Source organism: Pelodiscus sinensis, chromosome 12 (genome assembly GCF_052426305.1).
Source record: "Pelodiscus sinensis isolate ZL-2025 chromosome 12, ASM5242630v1, whole genome shotgun sequence".
NCBI lineage: Eukaryota > Metazoa > Chordata > Testudines > Trionychidae > Pelodiscus > Pelodiscus sinensis.
The window spans coordinates 40,069,419-40,092,987 of NC_143063.1; the positions used below are offsets into that span (position 1 = coordinate 40,069,419).

The window sequence follows — 23,569 nt, forward strand, 5'->3', positions numbered from 1 at the left end:
GTCTCATTCCACATTGAACATTTTGATACCTCATTCTCTTTGTATTCATTAATATTAATCACAAAACTAGATAAACTTTAAGTGTGGCTATATTTATATTATCCACTTCTTAAATCTTTTGCATTAAAACAATATGCAGTCTTTATTTTTTCTTTTAGGAAGTAGTCATGTTAATCTGTATCTTTAAAAACAATGAGTAGTCCTTTGGCACCTTGGAGACTAACAAATATAATATCCATGAAAGCTCATGATATAGAGCCTCTCTCCGAGTTACGGACCAAACACTTGGCCGTAACTCGAGCTGTTCGTAACTCGGACCCCACTGAGTTACACGTGACTGCGCTGTTCATAAACGCGGGTCGCATTCGTAACTCGGGGACCGCCTTTACAACCGCTCTATGGGAGCTTTGATCGTAAGTGCGAACGGTCATAACTCGACTGTTCACAACTCGGGGGGCGGCTGTAATATATTTGTTAGTTTCTAAGGCCACGTTTGTTAGTCTCTAAGGCCACGTTTACACTAGGAAACTATTTCAAATTTAGTAAATTTGACTTAACTCCTGATTTAACAAATTTGAACTAGTGTGTCCATGCTACGGTGAAGCCTCGAAATTAGTCTGAAGCAGGCTGCATTAACATGGATACGATAACTCGGCCTTAGAGCCCCAGGAAGCACTGGAGAGTAATTAGTTCGAATTACTCTGGGGAGTAATTATTTCAAAATAGCAGCACTATAGCATCCACATACTGTTATTTCGAAATAATTATTTTGGAATTAGCATTACTCCTGATGAAAAGTAAGAGTACAGATTTCAAGTTTTATGACCTGTTATTTTGAAGTAACAGGCTTGTTAGTGTGGATGCTCCACTTATAAATTTGACCTGGGAGGGCAGTATTTCAAAATAATTCCCTAGGGCTAAGGTGCCACAGGACTGCTTGTTATTTTTTTTCTTTGTTAGCATTCTGTCAGGTTGGATCATAGGGGTCCCCTTAGGGTTGTCACCCAGTGAGCTGGTCACTCAACTGAGCCTGCCTACCTGCCCTGCAAGGCACCCCAGCACCTTGTCCTGCAGGGCCAGAAGACATGGTCTCCACCAGCCAAGGCACAGTTGGGATAACAGCCCCACAGCAGAGCAACACAGACGCTGAACTAGCTCAGTTCTGGAAGGGCTCAGCTATGAGGCCATTGACAGCACCTAGGAACACAGTCCCAAAACCCTCCAAAATGTGTCTTACTCTGTATAAAAGTTTTACCCAGAAAAAAACTTTAAAAGCTTCTCACTTTTTTTATCAACAAAAGTGAGATATGCACAGATATCACTTCCCACCTCCCCCACCGCAACAGTTATTTACACTGGGCTTGATAGCGTTTGATTAAGTATAATAAGTAGGATTTAAGTGATTGCAACTGAAAACAGATAGACAAAGTAACTACCTAAACCAAAATAAACCAAACATGCCAGCTAATCTTAACTCTAAGAAATGTATTACATGCAACTTCTCCTAAAACAGGGGTGAGGAACCTTTTTTGGGTCAGGTGCTGCTGACGCAAAGAAAAATCTGTTGGAGGCTGTACACAGGTGAGAAGAAAAAAAAACCCTCTCACTGACCCTGATGGAGAAGCAGAAAAACATTCCCCACTTTTCCCTCACACACCAGTCTAAGGGGCCTAGGCTAGTAGATTTCTCAGGCTAGTAGATTTTGTCTGCTCCAGCCCAGTGGGGGGAGGAGGAGCGGAACGCTAATGCAGGCTTTCTATCGCTGTAGAGAGCCCTGAGCCTCAAGGCCGGATCTGGCCCCCAGGTTTTATGTATCCTACCCCTGCCCTAACAGTTCTAATCATCTCTTTCACAAGCTAGGCAGCCTCCTAACTTGGACCCAATTCTTCCCCCATTCAGTCTTAGATGTTTCCAGCAGACATCTTGGGTGGTAAGTGGGGGTCTCCTAGAATCTAGCCACGCCTAGCATTGTTCAGTTTCTCTCTTTTATATGCCTTTTGCCCAAGGCAGGAATTCTTTGTGCTCAGTTCAATTTTTTCTCACCTCGAGCAGAAAAATACCAGATTCAAAATAGGTTCTAGCATTGGGTGGCCTGGCCACATGTCTTGACATGACTAACCACTATCCAGGCTTACAAGAAAAACAAAACTATTCAGAGATTGTTACGCCATGAGCGCTGGGCCATTAAGTTTCTGGAGTATCAGCAATGACTCTCATTAGCATATTTAGAATTAGAAACAGACCCACACTTCATACTTCTAACATCACATACAAAAATGATACATGTATAAAAATAGAATATACACATTTACCAGATTGTAACTTTAAAAATCATATGTTACATGAAACATTTTGCTGAAAGTGTTTTTGAGTTATTTATATTTATAAGCCAGCTTTCATAAAGCATGGCAAGCATGTACACTGAAAACACATCTATTGTTTTGATACTTAAAGAATGCACTACACCATTACAAACCACATTTAGCTGCATACTAAAAACTACTAGTTGTTGTTTAGTAGTGAAATAAAAATAAGTATTTGTCATCAAATGTCTTAGTCATCAAATCTAACAGCTTAATTTTGAAATAGGTTATACTCGTAGGATTGTAGCCAACTTCTAATTTTTAACTCAACAAAAGCTGAAACATTGAGAAGCTGTGTTTTGTGCTTTTTTTTCCTGTATAAGGGAACAGTTTCTCTCTTCCTTAGAAAATAGTGATTTGGCAGAGTAATTGCATCATTATTCTTAAAATCTTTAAAATAAGTTAAAAACCCATCTTCCTTCTCTTTCCACATGTTGAGCTCTGTGCTTTGTTGTTTTGTCAGAGAGTTTTGAGCTATCTAGACAGACATTTACACTTTTTATTATGAAAGAAGGGAATTATTTTGATGAGACCTTACTGCATTCAATATTATTTTAGACAAATCTAGATTACTTCACAGAACTAGTTAGCAGCTACTTTAACAATTTTAATCAACTACTATTTGATTAACTTAAAGAACGTTGTCATGAATCCTAGTCCTTTTGATGTAACAGTACAAGGGTGTGGTCTACATTTCATTTTTTGTATGTATAAGGAATGTTGTCTATGTAAATTAAATCTATCCAAAACCAAAGAATTTTCCTAATGACATAGGCTCTTAATACACCAAAATGAAAGTCTCGGTTTTATTTAAAAATAATATCTGTAAGAGTTACCAACTGCTCTGTTAAGCAACCTATCAACCAAAAACCTCGATCAGAGAGAGAGAGAGAGTGTGTGTTTGCATGTCTGCCAGAAAAATGAACATATCCGGTCATCCCTTTACTCTCCTTTTTTGTCTCTGTTCTTGAGAGTAGTCACAATATCAAAGTATATATTCAATTATATTCCCTTCTTCCACACTATATACATTATATAGATTCCTGTATACAAGAGACGGCCGCAATTCATGGAATTGCGACTCATGGTTCCATGTATTTGTGGGGGGGTCTCCTGACCTGGCCTAGGGGGCCAAGGGGTATTCACTGCAGCTGCCAGGAGCTGCAGTGTCCCCTGTGTCTCCTGGCAGCTGTGGTTAGTTCCCCACAGCTGCCTGGAACTGTGGTAAGTTCCCCGCAGCTGCCTGAAACTATGGTGAGTTCCCTGCAGCTGCCTGAAACTGTGGTGAGTTCCCCGCAGCTGCCTGAAACTATGGTGAGTTCCCCACAGCTGCCTGGAACTGTGGTGAGTTCCTCGCAGCTGCCTGGCCCTCACAGTGATTTGCTCCCAGTATTTGCAAATTTCGCCATTTGCGGTGAATGTGGGAAAACATCCACCATGAATGGCAAAGATTTCCTATATTTCATTACCCTGACTGCTCACAAGAAGTGTCAGCAAACAAAGCACTTTCACCTTGGGTGGTGTTATAGTATATATACCCACAAGTACAATCTTCATAGATCTCTTTTTCCTGCCTGCAGCCTTGGAAGTGTTCTGTTAATAATTTAAATATTAATTCTTACAATGCAATGGTAGGTGGAACTTCAAAATCCAACATATTGCATTAAGAATCTGCCTTTCATTGGATTATACATTGGAACCGTCTATGCAGGCTTTTAGATGAAAGCCTAGCTAGCAAGACACCCGCAAAAGCTGTGCATTGATGACAAAATGAAAATCCACAGAAGATAGGAAGGGGGAGGGGAAAGGCTTTTATCTGCATTTGAAATTAAATGGATCTTGCCCAATGGGAAAGGCACCCTAGCACTATGGACTTCCCTGAAGGATGCTAATGCAGTCAAGTGACTTAGAAAATCCTCTTGAGATTAAACCCTATTCCTCTCCTAACATAAACACATTACTTAGACAAACTGAAATAGGAAGAAGGGAAAGACAGTTAGATCAGAGCAGGAGAAAGTTGTAGTAATCATGGTGAGAGAAGACATGAAAATAAAAATAGGTATTAGTAGAAGAGACAGCAAGGAAAAATATTAAAGAGGAAGAAAGAAGCATGGGACCTTGTAAGAAACTGAAAATAGTTCGAAAGGAGAGAAAAAGAGAAGATTACAGGAATATAGGAATGAGCATATAGGAATGAAGATAGGAAACATAATGGCTGTTGTCAGAAACTAGTAGTGAAGAGAGATAGAGGAGAACAATTGGAAGGCAAGATGAAAAGTTCAATTTAAAGAGATTGAATTTCAGATAGTGGTAGGACTTCTAAGAAAAGATGCAGAAGGTGGCTTGAGATGTAAGCATGGATGGAAGAGCCATAGTTCTGGTCTGTTTATTTTTTTCAAACACAGAGGCTGTGGGTGGTAGTCTCCTTTGGTGTAAACTAGTATAAAGATGAGCTGGCCAGCGCTTCCCATGTTTCAGCCTTAGAAAACCAGACAATTCCTGACACAAAGAAAGGGAGAAAACTGTTCTACCTAGTTTGACACAGCATCAGGTTTATGCTTCATTTTCTTTAATGTCGTTGGACACTGCACTCATGTAAGAAAGAGAATAGAGTGTACTTCAGTAGGGAAAATATGAGGCCCTGATAATACAGATGTATGTGTGTACTGTAACAGTACATACCTCTAATGTTTATACTCCTTATCAGAACCACAGGTCCAGGTATATAAGAGTGTAGACTGCCTCTGAAAAAACGCCTCCTGGCTCCTCTGTGTCAACCTCCAGTCCTGATGCAGTTATTAAAATAGCAGACCTCTCCTGTAAGGATGTTAGATAGTGTAGTTGAATAGTTGTGTAACCACATGAAATGTTAACAGTTACACAATTATTCAGTAGTCCCCAGGCGTGGGGTGGGGTGGGCAGCCAGTGTGTTCCTGACCCCACTCCTGGGAAGTCCTCTGCCTCCCCACGCTGCTGTATCTCATATAGAGGCCGCAGCACAGGGTGGCAGCAGTCCCTGTCCATGTGGGTCTGAGCTTCCCACAGATAGAGGCTGGTCCAAGGCAGCAGCCCCTGTCCGCGGGGGGTCCAAGCTCCCCACAGACCAGCCTCCATCTACGGAGAGCTCTTGCTGCAGTAGGAGGCAGCGGGGGGGCGGGAGGCGGGCAGCAAGCAGGTCTGCTTGAAAGCAAGCTTCCCGTTCATATTGGCTCCAGACTGCCCCCCTTCCTCTCCGCACTGCTGCATCTCTAGCAGAAGCAGCAGCACGGGGGTGGAGGAGCAGGAGGATCCAGTGCTCGTGGGGTGCCTGCTTAAAGCCAGCTCCTTACAGGCACTGGTGCCACTCCCCGCCCCTTGCTACAGAGGCAGCAAGGTAGGGGGAATGCATATATTTGACAAGATTAATCATAAGCCAAGGTTTATTGGTTAATCATAGAGTCAACTACATGTTGACATCCCTACTCTCCTGTGCTCACATCGACTCTCCTCTCAGGCAAATTTCATTGTTTCACTTTTATATTTTGAGAATTCTTTGTAGCTTTTGTGGCAGGCAAAGAACAGATAAACCAGTGAACATTTAATGGGCATTTTTAACAGTTTACTCGCTTCAGGAGAGATTCCGGAGGATAAGAAACCTAAGATTATCATAGAATCATAGAATACTAGAACTGGAAGGGACCTCAAGAGATCATCAAGTCCTGCCCCTGCCTTCACAGCAGGACCAAGCACCATCTAAGATCATCCCTGATAGATGTCTGTCCAAACTGTTCTTAAATATCTCCAGTGATGGAGATTCCACAACCTCCCTAGGCAATTTATTCCAGTGTTTAACCACCCAGACAGGAAGTTTTTCCTAATGTCCAACCTACACCTCCCTTGCTGCAATTTAAGCCCATTGCTTCTTGTCCTATCCTCAGAGGCCAAGAACATTTTTCTCCCTCCTCCTTGTAACTTCCTTTTAGTTACATGAAAACTGCTATCAGGTCCCCTCTCAGTCTTCTCTTTTCTAAACTAAACAAGCCAAATTCTTTCCATCTTCTTTCATAGGTCATGTTTTCTAGGCCTTTAATCATTTTTGTTGCTCTTCTCTGGACCTTCGCCAATTTTTCCACCCCTTTCTGAACAAAAGTGGACTGTCTTGCTTTGACTACACTATAGGTTTTGCCGGAGAGGCAATGCAAATGAAGTGCTGATAAGCATTTTGTCTCACTTCATTTGGATAACCTATTCCGAGCTGTTTTTGTGCAAGGGGTTTTTGCGCAAAAACAGCTCGGAATAGATTATGCAAATGAAGTGTGACAAAATGCTAATCCACGCTTCGTTTGCATTACCTCTTCTGGCAAAAGCCATAGTGTAGACAAAGCCTCTGTGACTGAGTGAAAAAGCAGGAAGTTAGTCCAATAATGAATTTTTAAAAGACAAATTGACATAGGTAGTCTGTCTGTTTCCTTACTTTAGCACTTCCTTCACAAGCCCTCTCCATCTCTTATAACATACTGGGATGCAATGTGGGACAAAAACTCAAAATGACGGACACACACAAAGTAATATACATATTATAACTCACTGGGTATGGCTAGACTACAAGATTGTGTCAGTAAAAGGTACACAAAATGCGCTCCGCATTTTGCGGTGAGGAGTCCTGTGGCACTTTATAGACTAACTGAAGTGTAGGAGCATAAGCTTTCATGGGCAAAGACTCACTTCGTGAGATGCATGTCAGATGAAGTGGGTCTTTGCCCATGAAAGCTTATGCTCCTACACTTCAGTTAGTGTCTATAAGGTGCCACAGGACTCCTCGCTGCTTTTGCAGATTCAGACTAACACGGCTACACCTCTGATGCTCCATATTTTGCGTATCTTTTTCTGATTCTGTGTTGGAAGAGGCTTTTCTGACATTTGGCCCGTCTAGACTGGGCCAAATGTCGGGAAAAACCCCTCTTTCGAAAGCCCCCGTCTTCCTCATAGGATGAGAAATACAAGGACTTCCGACAGAGCGTGTTTGCTCTTCCACAAAATAAAAGCGGAAGCACAAACTCGTTCCTTGGACGCAGTGGAGTTTTTTCAGGATATCTCCAGTATCCCAAAAAAACCCCACAGTCTAGCGGTACCCAAGTAATGAAAGGCAGTTCTCCCAGTCCATGCCAGGAGGTCAGTCTATTCCTCCACATTGCATATTGTTGCACATTGACAGAGGCTGTTTTGGTGTCACAGATTACTGTTTACAGCATGTATGCACGTACATATATATGTGGTCAAAAATGAGGTGATTTATTCAGCCCAGTCTGGAAATTGAGATTTAGATATGTAATCTTCCAACAATATCCTGTTGGAAAGGTGAGTCCCACTTAAAAGTAGAAAGGTAGCATTAGAAATGCATTTCCACAGACGTCATGCTTTCATTCCATTTCTTCTCTCCATTTCATTCTCCATTTAGTAGCCTTTTGGTTCTCCCAGAATTAGCTTGTATGCTTATAGTATAGTCAAAGGAAGTAATGAAACATGTAACATTCTGACACTCTCAACTATGAACTTCTAATATGCTATGCTTATAAAAGCTAGGACTGTATTGTAATTGGGCAATGTCATTTTATTAGATTAAATATCGAGTTTCCCCACACCAAATATAATACATTCAAGGGGACCAAATACAAGACTGCCAAGACTGCTTCTTGCAGATATTATTCATTGTTCATTAAAGAGTGAGCTGATGGGAAATATGGAAAATAAGTGGAAGAAACAAATCTTTCCTGAACAAGCTATTTGAACAGAAATTGTGTATTCTAGGAAAAGAACTAAAATATCATTTCCATTAATCACAAGTTGTCAAATCTATTTCTTTAGAAAAAAATCCTGTGAATTTCTGGAAGCTTATAGCAAAAGCAAGATTATTATGGAGCATTTTTCAGCTGACATAGAAATTAAAACCAGTCATTTTGAAAATAAATATGCCCAATCCTGCTGTTGATGTTCACTGCATGTTGAAGGGAAAGGTGGAAGTTGTACCATGTGATGATGCATGTTGCATCTGATGAAGTGGATTCCAGCCCACAAAAGCAAATTTGTTAGTCTTTAAGTGCCACAGGATTCTTCATTAGTTTTGCTGAAATACACACAACTACCTCGCTGAAACATGTGATGATGAGGAGCAAATATGAAATTCATATCTAAACTGAAGCACTGCTGTGCTTCTGTTGAATACATTTAAAGGGCACAGCAGCACTCCAAAAATGGTTAGCATAAATGCAGGACAGGAAAAAGGGGGCCACGTTGAAAGGCCCAGTAATTGGGCTTGATGCTGTAGCTATGTTGAACAGTGCACAAAGGGACAGCACTGAGAGGTAGGCAAGTTTCTAATCACGTGCATCATTTTGGTATTTTTGTTCTCTCTTGTGGCACATATATTTTTGTGATACTCTTGTCTGTCTGGGTACATCTACATTAGCCCCCTAGATCGATCTAGGGAGGCTAATGAGGGTGACCGGAATTGCAAATCAAGCCCAGGATTTAAATATCTCGCGCTTGATTTGCATGTTCCCGGAGGTCGCCATTTTAGAAATTGACTAGCCCGAAGTAACTGCCCACGTCTACATGCAGCAGTGAAACGGGATGCCAGAATAAAATCCCTAAATTGAATTAGGTGGTAAACATCATTCCATGAGGAATACCCCAATTCGATTTAGGGCTTTATTCCGGAATCCCGTTTCACTGCCACATGTAGACGCAGGCAGTTACTTCGGGCTAGTCAATTTCTAATATGGCGACCGCCCGAGAACATGCAAATCAAGCGCAGGATATTTGAATCCCGGGCTTGATTTTCAATTCCGGTCGCCTTCATTAACCTCCCTAAATCGATCTAGGGGGCTAGTGTAGATGTACTCTCTGTGTCTCTGCTCCTATATTGTAAGCAATTATGGGTTTTGTGGATCAGTTCCCATATTCTCCATGCTGGTGTGCTATTTCTTAGGAATAGAATCCTCCTGTTTTCCTTTCTTATCTATGTAGACATTTACAGTGCTCCATCACTAACGTATTTGAATGCTTACCACATGTTAAAAAGTAGTAACTAAATGACCTCTTTCCTTCTGAGATATAGAATTACACTTGAGTGGTTAGAAAATTTGTGAGTTTATTATGGGAAAGCTAGGGTGAAAAGATATTTGTATATAATTGTGAAAATTTTGAGATCCTGTGTCATCTGTCTTCTATGAGAGTGAGTTCCACAGTTACATTCAAATCCTGTTAATCTGTCTTTTATAATCAATAATCTTCCCCACTGGTTAATGGTTCCATTTTTCTGGTGAAACATAGCTGCTGTGTTGGTCATGATAGCAAAGAAAGAGGTGATTTCCCAGAGCAGTAGAAGTTACCTCAATAAATACTTTGTATATCGAGACAGAAATCTTCCCATTGTGTACAAAGTCCAGTTGAAGGTTACCTGTATGATGTGATGTAACCACAGCAACCTGTTATTTACCAAGAGGACTTCTTAATTTTGTAGAGTTTGAAGCTTTTTCAGAACACCTGGCTTCTTTCCTTGATATAGTGTGTTGCAATAATCAAAGTCATGAACATGTAGATGACCATGGACTGCATTCCATAATGTAATATTACATTTTCTACACCACAAGAGAAATGGGTAGGATTTTTGGGGTGGTGGGTTTTGTTGGGTTTTGGGAGAGGGGTTTGCAGCTAGTGTCATGTGGATATCAGGCAACATTAAATTCAACAGGATCACAAGGCTGCAAAGCAGTTTAATAATATGAGGGCAGATATCCTTAAGATTAGACTTTATAGAAGAGGCTAGTTCTTCTAAGTCCTTTTTCTCTCCCCAAAAATCACCTCCACCTTGCCTAGGTCCAGCTGCTCTTCATCATTGTACTTGAGAAAGCTGGGAGTAGGGATGTTAAATTTAAATTAATTAACTACAGGCAGTCCCCGACTTACGTTGGATCCGCAGTTACGTCGGATCCGAACTTACGAACGGGGCTTTTCTCGCCCCGGAGCTCACGGGCGGTGGATCGCCACCCATGTCCTCCGGGGCGAGAAAAGCTTCTCCCGGTCTCCCTGGTCTGCTGGGGGGGTCCAGCAAAACCGCTGGACTCCCTCCCCCCCCCCCCAGCAGACCAGGGACACCCGAGCAAAGCCGCCCAGGCGGGGGGAGTCCCGCTGCCTGGGCGGCTTTGCTCGTTTGCCCTGGAGCAAAGCTGCCCAGGCAGCGGGACTCCCCCCGCCTTGGCGGCTTTGCTCCTGTCCCCCTGGTCTGTTGGGGGGGGTCCAGCAAAGCCGCTGTACCCCCCCAGCAGACCAGGGACACCCGAGCAAAGCCGCCCAGGCGGGGGGAGTCCCGCTGCCTGGGCAGCTTTGCTTGTTTGCCCCGGAGCAAAGCCGCCCAGGCAGCGGGACTCCCCCCGAGCTTTGCTCCTGTCCCCCTGCTCTGCCCCAGGCTTCCTGGAATCAGCCGCTGATCAGTTTCAGCAGCACCTGACTTGGGGACGCCTGGGTTTCTTAAGTTGAATCTGTATGTAAGTCAGAACTGGCATCCAGATTCAGCCGCAGTTGAAACTGATCAGTTTCAGCAGCGGCTGACGCCAGTTCCGACTTACATACAGATTCAACTTAAGAACAAACCTACAGTCCCTATCTTGTACGTAACCCGGGGACTGCCTGTAATTGAATAGTCGATGGGATTTCCATGAAATATTCAATTAGTCTATAAGGGTACCTCCCCCTTTGAACTGTAGCAAGAGACCTGCTGGGCTCTTGCTACAATTCAAAAGCAGAAGCCCTGCAGGGAGCGTGGGTCCAGCAGGAGACTGACCCCATGCTCGCTGTGGCGCCTGAGCCTTTGAAATGTACAAGAGCCCCAGTGGACCTCTCGTGTATTTCAAAAGCAGAATCGCAGCAGAAGCGGCAGGAGCTGCTTCAGTCCTCACTTGCACCGTTTGCTGCTGTGCCTCTACCTCCCCTGTCCCCTGTGGAGACGGTGCTGGGGCAAACTGGTTTTTAAGCCAGCTCTCCCCAGCACTGGCTCCTGCTCTCCCCCTAGAGGCAGCAAGGGGCGGGGAAGCGACTAGATACATCACTAGTTAACTATTTGATAAGCTTATGCTTATCGATAGTCTACTAGTCACTTACATCCCTAGCTGGGACAAAAAACATGACTATGTAGCACTTTAAAGACTAATAAGATGGTTTATTAGGTGATGAGCTTTCGTGGGCCAGATCCACTTTCTCAGATCAAACTGTGGAAGAAAATAGGCATGACCATATACCATATATTCTTCCACATTTTCTTCCACAATTTGGTCATGCCTATTTTCTTCCACAATTTGATCTGAGGAAGTGGGTCTGGCCCACGAAAGCTCATCACCTAATAAACCATCCTGTTAGTCTTTAAAGTGCTACATAGTCCTGTTTTTTGTTTCAGCTAGACTAGACTAACACGACTACATCTCTATTACTATCCCTAGCTGGGAGATGATACTATTATATTCAGTGTAAAGATGTTGCTTCACCTATTTCCAGTGGCTTTCTGTAGATATTTAGTAAGACGGAAGATTGGAATGAGCTGGGATGAAGTCCACAGGAGGGTACAGTGGAGATGGAAGAACAGTTTCCCATCTCAACTCTTTTACCCTCAAGCTATCATGAGGTGCCTCCTACAATTCTACTACCTTTTGGAGGCGGGACTGTACTGTGTGGTGATCTATACTACTAGATGACTTTTGAGAGGTCCAACAGGATGACTATAGATCTACTGTCCCACTCCATGGCCAGGCTGAAGTCATCTGCCTCTACCATTCACTGGCCAGAAGCCAGTGAGGTAGGGATACTGGCAACTGACAGGTGGCATAGCAGACCATGTTTTTGCTAGTACTCTGACATCATGTGGAGGGAGGAAAAAGAATCTAGTGTGACTTTTAAAAAACAATTTAAACTGATCTAGACCTCAAATAATAAACTATGTTAATCCTAACGATATGCTTATTGCTTGATGTAGAATCATAGAACTGGAAGAGACCTCAGAAAGTCATCAAGTCCAGCCCCCTGCTCTAGGCAGGACCAATTCCAACTAAATCAACCCGGCCAGGGCTTTGTCAAGCCGAGACTTAAACACCTCTAGGGATGGAGACTCCACTACTTCCGTAGGTAACCCATTCCAGTGCTTCACCACCCTCCTAGTGAAATAGTTTTTCCTAATATCCAACCTGGACCTCTCCCACCACAACTGGAGACCATTGCTCCTTGTTCTGCCATCTGTCACTACTGAGAACAGCCTCTCTCCATCCTCTTTGGAAGCTCCCTTCAGGAAGTTGAAGGCTGCTATCAAACCCCCCTCACTCTTCGCTTCTGCAGACTAAACAGACCCAACTCCCTCAGCCTCTCCTCATAAGTCATATGCTCCAGCCCCCTAATCATTTTGGTTGCCCTCCGCTGGACCCTCTTCAATGCGTCCACATCCTTTTTGTAGTGGGGGGCCCAGAACTGGACACAATACTCCAGATGCGGCCTCACCAAAGCCAAATAAAGGGGAAGGATGACATCTCTGGATCTGCTGGCAATGCTCCTCTTAATGCAACCTAATATGCCATTAGCCTTCTTGGCTACAAGGGCACACTGTTGACTCATATCTAGCTTTTCATCCACCGTAACTGCCAGGTCCTTTTCTGCAGAACTACTACTTAACCGGTTGGTCCCCCGCTTGTAACTATGCTTGGGATTCTTCCATCCCAAGTGCAGTACTCTGCTGAACCTCATCAGATTTCTTGTGGCCCAATCCTCCAATTTGTCTAAGTCATTCTGTACCCTATCTCTGCCCTTAAACGTATCTGCCTCCCCCCCCCCAACTTAGTGTCATCCGCAAACTTGCTGAGGGTGCAATCCATCCCGTCATCCAAATAATTAATAAAGATATTGAACAAAACTGGTCCTAGAACCAAACCTTGGGGCACTCCGCTAGAAACCGACCGCCATCCTGACATCGAGCCGTTGATCACTACCTGCTGGGCCCAGCCTTCTAGCCATCTTTCTATCCATCTTACCGTCCATTTATCCAATCCACAATCCCTTAACTTTCTGGCAAGAATATTGTGGGAGACCATATCAAAAGCCTTGCTAAAGTCAAGGTATATAACATCCACTGACTTCCCCGGCTGTGTCCAGACTCAGGGGTTTTCGAAAAAACTTCCCCTGCGTCCAGACTCAAGCCGCGTTCTTTTGAAATTAAATCGAAAGAACGCGGCTTTTCTTTCGATGGCGGTAAACCTCATTTCACGAGGAAGAACGCCTTCTTTCGAAAGTTCCTCTTTCGAAAGAAGGCGTTCTTCAATGTAAATAGGGCTTCTTCGAAAGAGAGCATCCAGACTCACTGGATGCTTTCTTTCGAAAAAGCAAGCCGCTTTTTCGAAAGTTCAACGTGCAGTCTAGACGCTCTATTCCGAAAGATTTTTTTTCGAAAGTATCTTTCGAAAGAGCCTCTTTCGAAAGAGGCTTGCAGTCTAGACATAGCCCCCATGTCCACCGAGCCAGTTACCTCATCATAGAAGCTAATCAGATTGGTCAGGCATGACTTGCCCTTTTTGAATCCATGCTGACTATTCCTATCACTTTCCTCTCATCCAAGTGCCTCAATATGGATTCCTTAAGGATCCCTTCCATGATTTTTCCAGGAACCGATGTAATGCAGAGTGAAGATTATTTGTGTATCCTAACACTGCATTTCCATAACAAAATGTTTACATTCCCACCCCACTTCCAACTTCAAGTTTAACCTTACATCTGAATTGCAAAGGTTTATACTTCTTAGTTTGGGGAAACCTACAATAAACATGTAATATATTTTAACAAAGTATTAATATGTACTTTTGACCTTTACTACATTTCAACATAATTTTGATTTGGGAATGGATATAAGCATGTGGGACTGGTTTCATATAGAATCATAGAACACTAGAATTGGAAGGGATCTCAAGAGGTCAAGTCCAGTCCCCTGCGCTCACGGCAGGCCAAATGTAATCTGCAAAAGATTTTCCAGATTACCATATGTAATCTGGAAACACATTGGACACTTGCTTTGTACATTTTAAGAAACAGAACTTAGCCACTGATGCTGTGGTTGTGATCTTTTTAACAACTCTAATGAATTATTTTCTATTTTCCAAATGGATCTCTTTTCTTCAGTATTCTATTGATGCTACACTAAATAAATGTGTATTTAATTTTGCTTTAGATCTATAAAATTCAGACTCAGATTTCTTAGATAGTCCTGCACTTAATCTGTATTCTCTTTCCCATAGTTACCTATTATTATTAAAATGTGTAAATACAGTAAACTTCCGATAATCCGGCACCTTTAGGACCCAGCGGGTGCCAGATTATCAGATATGCCGGACTATCAGAAGGGGGGGCTATGAGGGGTCTGGAGTGGGGTGGGAGGGGATGCCACCCCAGACCCCTCATAGCCACCCCAGACCCCTCATAGCCCCCCCTTACGATAGTCCAGCTCTGCCCCAGGCATCCCTGATTCAGCCGCTGCTGGTCAGTTTCAGCAGCAGCTGAATCGGGGACGCCTGGGACAGAGCAGCTGGGGTACTGCCCGGTTGGTCCCGTAGCGCTGCCCCTCAGGGCTGCGGGACCAACCCGGCAGCACCCCAGCTGCTCTTGGGGACGCCTGGGGCAGAGCAGCTGGAGTGCTGCCGGGTTGGTCCTGCAGCGCCAAAGGACGGCACTGCGGGACCAACCCGGCAGGACCCCAGGTGCTCTGCCCCAGGGGTCCCCGATTAAGCCGCTGCTGAAACAGATCAGCGGATTATCGGAAGTTTACTGTATTTACTGTATCAGAGCTGCTCTGCCCGGGGCTTCCTGGAATCAGCCGCTGACCTGTTTCATCAACAGCTGACTTGGGAACCCCTGGGGCAGAGCAGCTGGGATCCTGCCGGGTTGGTCCCTCGTGGAACGAGGTGTACAGCTAGTTCGGATAGGAAGCCTAATCCGAACTAGCTAGTCCGTGCCGCGTGTAGCCGCGCGGCACGGGGTCCGACCTAGCCGGCTTTATGCAAATGAAGCCTGGGAAATTCAAATCCCGGGCTTCATTTGCAACTCCGTATGACTACATTACCCCCCCTAGTTCGAACTAGGGGGGTAGTGTAGACATACCCTAATATATTAAACTGGAGCATCGTTGAAGGACGCAAGTAGAAGTAGCAGGTAGATAATAATATTTTATTATTCCTTAACAGCCATCAGTGTGCTCAGTGTGACATAAACATAAATGAAGACACAGTTCCTGCCCAGATGTAATGTAATTGTGCAAACAATCAGTATATGCATTGCAAAATTAATTCAGTTGGACATTTTTGTATTGTAAAAAATAGTTAAGGAGCTAATAGTAGATATGTCCACAAAGAATAGGAGATAACTATTGAGCAGGTATTTACTTTTTGGTGGGGGAAAGTGAAAATAAGTTAACAAAAGTAGCACAGTGCATGTGAACACACTGACTTTTAATTGCAGAGGAACAATACAGCTTGTTGCATTAATTACCCAATTCGTTTTTTATCCATACCAGTGCTGTTAACTTTCACTTTATACATCTGGAGGCTTGAATTAAGTTTGGTGTCAGATGCAAATCAATTAGTTCAGTTTAGTATCAGTCATCAGAAGCCAGATTTTAAAAAAAATCAATGCCCTAAGTTCACATGCACTTGGGCATGTGCTCAATTTTCAGTGCAAACACTGCTGCCAGAGAGAAATCTGAGTTTGGAAGAGTTTGGCAATTCTGACTGTAAACACAGTGTTGAAAATGTATCCCTCAGTATATAGGATGACCACATAATTTAGCACAATTTTTTTGCAAGACAGTTTCATAGATGAAGTATCAGGGGTTCCTATAGTTCAGGTAATAATAGAACTGACACTATTTGAGTATACAAACACAGAATAGAGTGTCCAATGTGCAAAGAGTGCAGGAAATTGTATTTTCCCTTTTTTTCAATGGGAGACAGCAGAGGAATATGACAATATGGTCTCATTTTGGAAATGCAGTTTCAATAGTAACATATAGTCTTTACTGATCTTAAGCCTCATATTTTCCCAGAGTCTCAGAGGGGCAGCCATGTTAGACTGTAACATTAGGCTGTATATATATTTGTTACTCTCTAAGGTGGCACAGGACTACTCATTATATTTTTCCAGAGTTATCCATACTCAGAAAACACAGTTGTATATTTCTGCAGTTAAGATTCCTTCCCAAGGAAAAACAGGTGAGTGTCTGCAAACTGGATTGCTGTTAACATACCAAATGAACCAGTTATGTCCCTCTGTATATACAGCCAGGTCTGCTTGTGAGCATTCTTTGACATATGGGAACATTTAATTGTAATACATAAATGAAATACCAATATGCAGGAACCAGGTAGGAACCACATCAGTAGTCTGCCAGGACCTATTGAGGATCTGATGGGACTACAAGTATGGGGAGATATGGGGAAAGGTTTCTAAAAAATGAGAATATATTTGATCAGTTTATAACATTTTTTGGTTAGCCTGCTTAGACAGTACATAGTGTTCAGGGCCAGAATGCAATACCACCTTATATTCACATTAGGAACCTGATTCTGGTACACAGCCTGTGGCAATACAAAGGGGCCTTTTGGTGTAACTGAGAATCAGGCCCTTAAATGTTTTTGACTGGATTGTTTCTCTTTCTAACAGCTAATGGTATCTCCTCTTTTTCTATTAGGTGGAGAGGATTGTTGACAAAAGGAAGAACAAAAAGGGCAAATGGGAATATCTTATCAGATGGAAAGGCTATGGAAGCAATGAGGACACCTGGGAACCTGAGCATCACCTGTTGCATTGTGAGGAATTTATTGATGAGTTCAATGGACTACATGTCACTAGAGAAAAGCGAACAAAACATGGGAAACAGACCAGTGCGCCAAAATTTTTACGAGAAAGCCGAGGGTCCTCTGTTGAGAAAATACCACACAGACCTTCTGAATCTGGGAAGGCCAAAGGGTCAACACATAAAAGAAAGCGAATTAACCCTTCTCTTCAAAAACAGAAAAGAGGGTACACAGCAAAGCCGGCACCCACTGGCGACAGAGCCGCTAAAACTGTGACTTACCGAACTACTCCCAGTGGTTTACAGATCATGCCCTTGAAAAAGCCGCACAACGGCCTACAGAATGGAGATGCAGGTCATGAGAAAGATTCTAGACATTTTGGGAATGGCTCCCAACAGCAAAACTTGGATTTAAATGGCCACGAAGGAGAACATGATTTGCCCAGCATGTTGGAAGTTAATAATGATGTGCCTGTTGTGAATGGAATCGGTATGTGATTTAAACAGCAACAGTTCTTTCTGTTGGGTTTTCATTGTGGCAATTGATAATAGTGCCCCATTCATTGAACAGTGCCCCATTCATTATTATCAGGCCGCATGAATAATAATCACATGAAAAAGGTCCAGACTCTTTCCACACAATTTGTATAATTTTCCATCGATCCACTTCTTCACCTCCCTCCCTTTTCCCACTGAGTCACGAGAGGCAATGTGGACTTTGTCACACACCTTTCTGGTGTGTTTTATTTACAGGTGTTTGTGGGGGAGGGATGCCGAGGAATGGTGTAGGGACGACAGTTGAGGTATGTACAACCCTAACATTTTGGTTATACCTCTTACCAACTCACTGATCACTTTTCAGTTCCACAAGTACTGGCCCACCAAAGGCAGAATCTTGGAAACTATCTTAGTATTAAATTTGTTGCCTAAATTTTGTGATAAATATGCCTGGATTATTTTAAGGAACTTATTACTGCCACAAGTAATAGTAATCTTTGTGAGGTAATTATTCAAAATTGTCATTCCAAATTAGCCCAGAAATCAATGTCTCCTACTGTGACTTGATTCATAGGAAGGTGCAAGACAAAGACTTCACTGAAAGGTACTAGAAGCTCTGTAGTAGACAATTTATAATACCCTACCTCCAGGGGACATTTATTCCTTATTCCAGTAGTTAATGGTTGGCTTATGCCCTGGAGAATGGAATTCATATCCCTTATAAAAAAAATCATCCTGTTCAAAATAATTGTGGAGTTTCTCCTTGCATACAGAACTGTCAAATCCTTTAAAACTTGTACTAAGCAACTCACTGATATATTTTCTGTGGGTTAATTATGTATTGTGTATTCCTTTTTAGTAGTTTCTCCCTTTCAATTTCACGGAACATCCCCTTCTGCCTATATTTTGTGAAAAGATAAATAGGAACAACCAATTTACCAGGCATCACCTCAAAGCCAAGGAGTGCCAGTCTTTGCAGTCTCTCCCCATATGGAAGTCTTTCCATGCTTCTAATTAATGTCATTGCCTTTCTCTGGTCTCTTCTGTTTCTGCTGTATATTTCTGGAGACAGTGTGAACAGAACTGAACACACTATTCTAGGTGAGAGTGTACTGCTGACAAATACAATAGCATTATACTGTTCTCAGTATTTTCTATCCCTTTCCTTATACTGCCTAACATTGTTTGCTTTTTTCACTGCTGCTGCACACCAAGCAGCAGTTTTCACTGAGGTGTTCACAGTGACCCTGCCGTCTTTTTTCTGAGTGGTTATAGTTAATTTAGAATCCAGCAATGTGTCATGAGTAGCTCAAATTCCTTCCATTGTGCATTTCATCTGCTAGCATTTTGACAATTCACATATGTTTGTTAGGATTCTCTCTAGCTCCGTACAATCTCCTCTAGTCTTCACTAACCAAATCTTGTTCTCTGCAGATGTTTCTGTCACTTCACTTTCTTTTCAGATCATTTAGACATATATTAAAAAAAAAACCACTAGTCCTACTACAGGTCCTTAGGGAAGCCCACTGTTAGTCATTTGCCATCATGGAATAAATGGTTTCTTTTCCACTCTTCATTTTTATTAGCCAATTTTTTGTCCATGATAGTACAGTTTCCTTAATAACTTCTTGTGAATGACTTTCAGCGCTTTTTGTAATTCTACATAACTTATATCATATCATCCAGTTTTCCGCTATATTGTGGGCACACATTCAAAGAACTCTAGTATGTTAGGGTATGTCTTCACTGCCACCTTAGTTCGAACTAGGGTGGCTAATGTAGGCATTCGAACTTGCAAACAAAGCCCAGGATTTAAATATCCCAGGCTTCATTTGCATGTTCCCAGGAGCCGCCATTTTTAAATGCCCCGTAGTTCGAACTACCTGCCGACGGCTACACACGGCACGGGCTAGGTAGTTCGAATTAAAGCTCCTAGTTTGAACTACCATTATTCCTCCTTGCCGCGTGTAGCCGTGGGCAGGTAATTCGAACTATGGGGCATTTAAAAATGGCGGTGCCCGGGAACATGCAAATGAAGCCCGGGATTTAAAATCCCGGGCTTCATTTGCAAGTTCAAATGCCTACATTAGCCACCTTAGTTTGAACTAGAGTGGCCATGTAGACATACCCTTAGAGAAGTGTAATATTCCTTTACAGGGGAAGACTGGGTTATCCTTATGGCCATCAAGGTGTTATTAATTTCTTAATTATCATTTGGGTATTTCAGTGACATGAAAGTATGTAGTATATTCCTTTGCTAATCCCATAGTTATCCCAGCAGTTGCCACGTTGTACATCCATTGCTGGTACTTGGGGATTTTATAAGAAATTCATACCTGCACTTGGTGCTCCTCACTTGTGATGCTTCAAATTCACAAACACACCCATTTATCTTGAACCCTTTCAAGTGTGCACGTTAGCCAGTGGAAGCTTGAAGCTGGAAATAAGGTACCTGTGTTCCAACCTTAGCATCCAAATGTCCTATCCAGTCCAGAGAGAGCACACGGAAGCATGTGCTTAACTTTACGCATACAAGAAATCCCTGTGACTTCAGTGAGGCAACCATGCTTAAAGCTAGCAGCCTGGGCTTTTATGCATTGCAGTGTTTGGTTCAAGGAGTCTGTTTGCAAACTGAGCTTCACCTGTGTTGTGTGTAAAACATTCAAGTTATTTTTCTTTTCTGTACTTACAGGTTTTAATGAGTCGAGGTTTTTTATGCCTATTACTCTTTATTCATTTTCCAGAACACAGTGTATTGATTCAGAAAGCACATAGCTTATGTTTATGCTTTGCACATAGCTTCCATTTATGCTTTAAGATCAGTTTGTTAAAAGGGGGAAATAAAATAAGGCCTACCCTAGAGAACTATAGGGGCAAATGACCCTTTCATTTATCCTCACAAGGAAAAAAACACATGTACCATTTCTTGTTTGAATAATACTCTTGATAGGACTTCCTCATCCCCCGCCCACCCCGACATACTTCCTTGCCCTGAGCTCCCAGCTGTGCTGACACTTATAGATGGCTTATGGCATAACAGACCATTTTTATAATGAATGATTTTTACATTGTATCTCCCCAACTCCCTCACTTCTACTTGTGCTTTTCACTCATCATGCTCCCTTCACTCTATGATGGTCTTCCTGCAGCCAGCAGCAAACTGCAGCTGGATTTTGATCTCTTCATCTTGATCTTAGAGCTTCTGGAGTAGATAGATCTATGTCTATCTGCACTCTTGAATTCAAGACTCCATCCACTGTCATGTTGCAGTGACCAACGTACACAATGGAGAAAAGAGAAAGGGGACAACATAGTTAACCAAAACAGGGGAATGAATAGAAACAGAGAAAAAGAGGAGTGGACAGGACAGATTAAACATTATGCTTTTAAAGTGTTTGCTATAGGCTTGTGAAGAGTTACGTTCCCTTCCAGGAAGAAATTGGAGAGTGACAAACTGCAAGTAAATCAAAGAAATCTGCATTGCTATTCCTTTCCAGCCAAGACAAATCTGTTTTCCACTCAGTTTGCACACTTACGGGAAGGCTTATTAGCATTAATTCAGATGCCAGTTGTGATCTTGGCGTATGTCCACTTAGTACTGGACTGACATCACCAACTCCTTTTACATAAGACAGCTGTTAAGTCTTCAGTCACCCCAGTCTTGGCTATAGTCCAACCCAGAACCTAGCAGTGAAAGGCCTTGATCCCACCATCCTGAACCAAAAGTACCTTTCAAACTTTAGCAATAATGAAGCAGTAATTGAATTAACCAGATCATTATAATTGGGCCATAAAATGCGTAACTCTAAAATGAATTAATCTGTATTTTGTCTATAAAATACCACACACACTGATGGTGCTGTAGAAATTAAAATATTGTGACAAAGTTCCTCATTTCATACAGTGGGTTCTGGGTAGGGGTATTATCTCTCCCTGTCTGGGAAAAAAAAATGGCAATCCCAGTCTGACTGCTCACCCCGTGGCTCACTGCAACTCTCAGACTAACCCCTTTACTTCAAGGGCAAGCCATAGTCTGATTTAGCCACTCTCATCATTGGCATAGCAAAGGGGAAAGGAAGGGAGAGAATCTAAGACCTTGTCTAAACAGGCACATTTGTCACCAATACAGTGAGTGTGTTCACTCTACAATGTGACTTTTGTCAGGAAAAATGCCCAGTTTTGGTGACAGAAAACTTCTACCCCTGTGAGAGTCTTTTGTCTTTTCCCCTCCCTTTATTGTCGACAAAGGGCCAGTGTGGACTCTACTGTTTGTTTTGTCAAGAGAACTGGCTTCCACTATTATCCCATAATGCCTGCCCTGATGGCTATGCTCAGTGTTTTGATTTTCTGCTGTCCTGCAGGCATGCGCCCCTCCCCTTTCAAAGCTCTGGGAAAGTATCAGACAGCTGAGTTCCTTTTGGAGAACAAAAAACAAAATCATTGGAATGCTTCTGTTCTGCCCTGCACTAGGAACACAGTGCCAGGCAGACTGCTGCTACAGGAGGAGGGCTGGAGAGACTGCTGTGCTGCTTTGACATTCCTTAGCACTGAGAGCTCACAGAGCTACCAGGGAACCCCAAGAAGCACAGGTATCAGCTCTGCAGTGTTGTGGGAAGGCAGTGTGGGGTGCTTACCCCCATTGCTAGCACTCTGTCAACAGAGCAAAGCAATGTGGCCATAAAATGGCAACAAAAGGAGGAAGAAAAACTGGTTAGACTGTTTTTCACTTTTGGTGACTTTTGCATGTCAACATTTTTGTCACCAAACCTTCCCAGTGTAGCCATCGCCTCAGCCTCTAGTGGCCTCTGTGGATGTGGAGGCAACAGGCTAGATTTCTTATATCATTCTCTCCTTGTCTAGCAGAGGTTTATCTCCCTCTGATTTCTAGGGCCCATAGGGGCAGCTCCCCTGGCAGAGCTTACCCTGTGCCTCACCTCTGTACCTGCAGCTTTACCACCTGGTACCTGACATAGTGTCTGCAATTCCTGCTCTTCTCCTCCCACTACTCCTAGCATATCACTATACTGATTAAAGGGGAAGCTTTTAACCAATTACAGCTGGTCCTTGATTAGCCCAATCAAACCTGTCTCAGCTGTTCTACATTGATTCCAGGTGTCTTAACCTGCGGTAGAGCTTGTTTGGTTACCAAGGAAACAGGAATTTAGTTAACCTAGGTCTAATATACCTGCTTTCTGTTACTTTCTTGTAGCCATCTGGCCTGATTCTATCACAATATGTTTAGGGACTGCATGTCAGTGACTCCTAAAGTGGACTACACTAATGCATGCCCTGCTTTGTACACACACTTAGATGGACTATCACCTACACATCTCACTGATAGCAAACCATAGTGTAGTTGGAGTTGCGTGCGTGCACTCACGCACATGCATGCACATTTTGGGAGGTTTGAACCACTGTACAACTATGTCAGACTCAGCAGAGCAGCTGCAATAGCCACAAAGGCAACTTTTGCCTCTGCAGCTCATGGATCTGCTTTCTTCCAGGATCTCCAGGATTGAGAGATCTCGCTATTTGCCTACAGTGGGCACATTCCCTACTAAGGAGATAATTGCCTGGGGAAATGCCGCCTCTGCCATAGACTTCTCTGTCAAAGGGGAAAATCCTGACCTTGAAAATCCAGATCAAGTAGTGCTTACCATCTATTAGCTTTTAAGGGAATCAGCAGCTGCTGATAAAAGATTCAAGTACCTCACACTGTACATTAATATCTTTAAAATTTTAATGTTCAATCCCACCTTTTTTAATACATTGACCATTATTTTAAAAAAAAAATCTCCATTTTGTATTCCTCTACTTATTCTTAATTTTCCTCATTCACAAGAGATTTCTGTATTTTATT

At 42.8% G+C, this 23,569-nt stretch overlaps 1 protein-coding gene across 1 annotated transcript in view; it reads left to right on the forward strand.

Annotated features, from left to right (window-relative positions):
• CDYL2 (chromodomain Y like 2) overlaps positions 1-23,569 on the forward strand; it is a 107,126-nt gene that overhangs the window by 42,945 nt on the left and 40,612 nt on the right. The window contains exon 2 of the mRNA XM_075940014.2: positions 17,107-17,701. Coding sequence (XP_075796129.1) covers positions 17,107-17,701 — 595 coding nt within the window. The remainder of the gene's footprint in view (positions 1-17,106; positions 17,702-23,569) is intronic.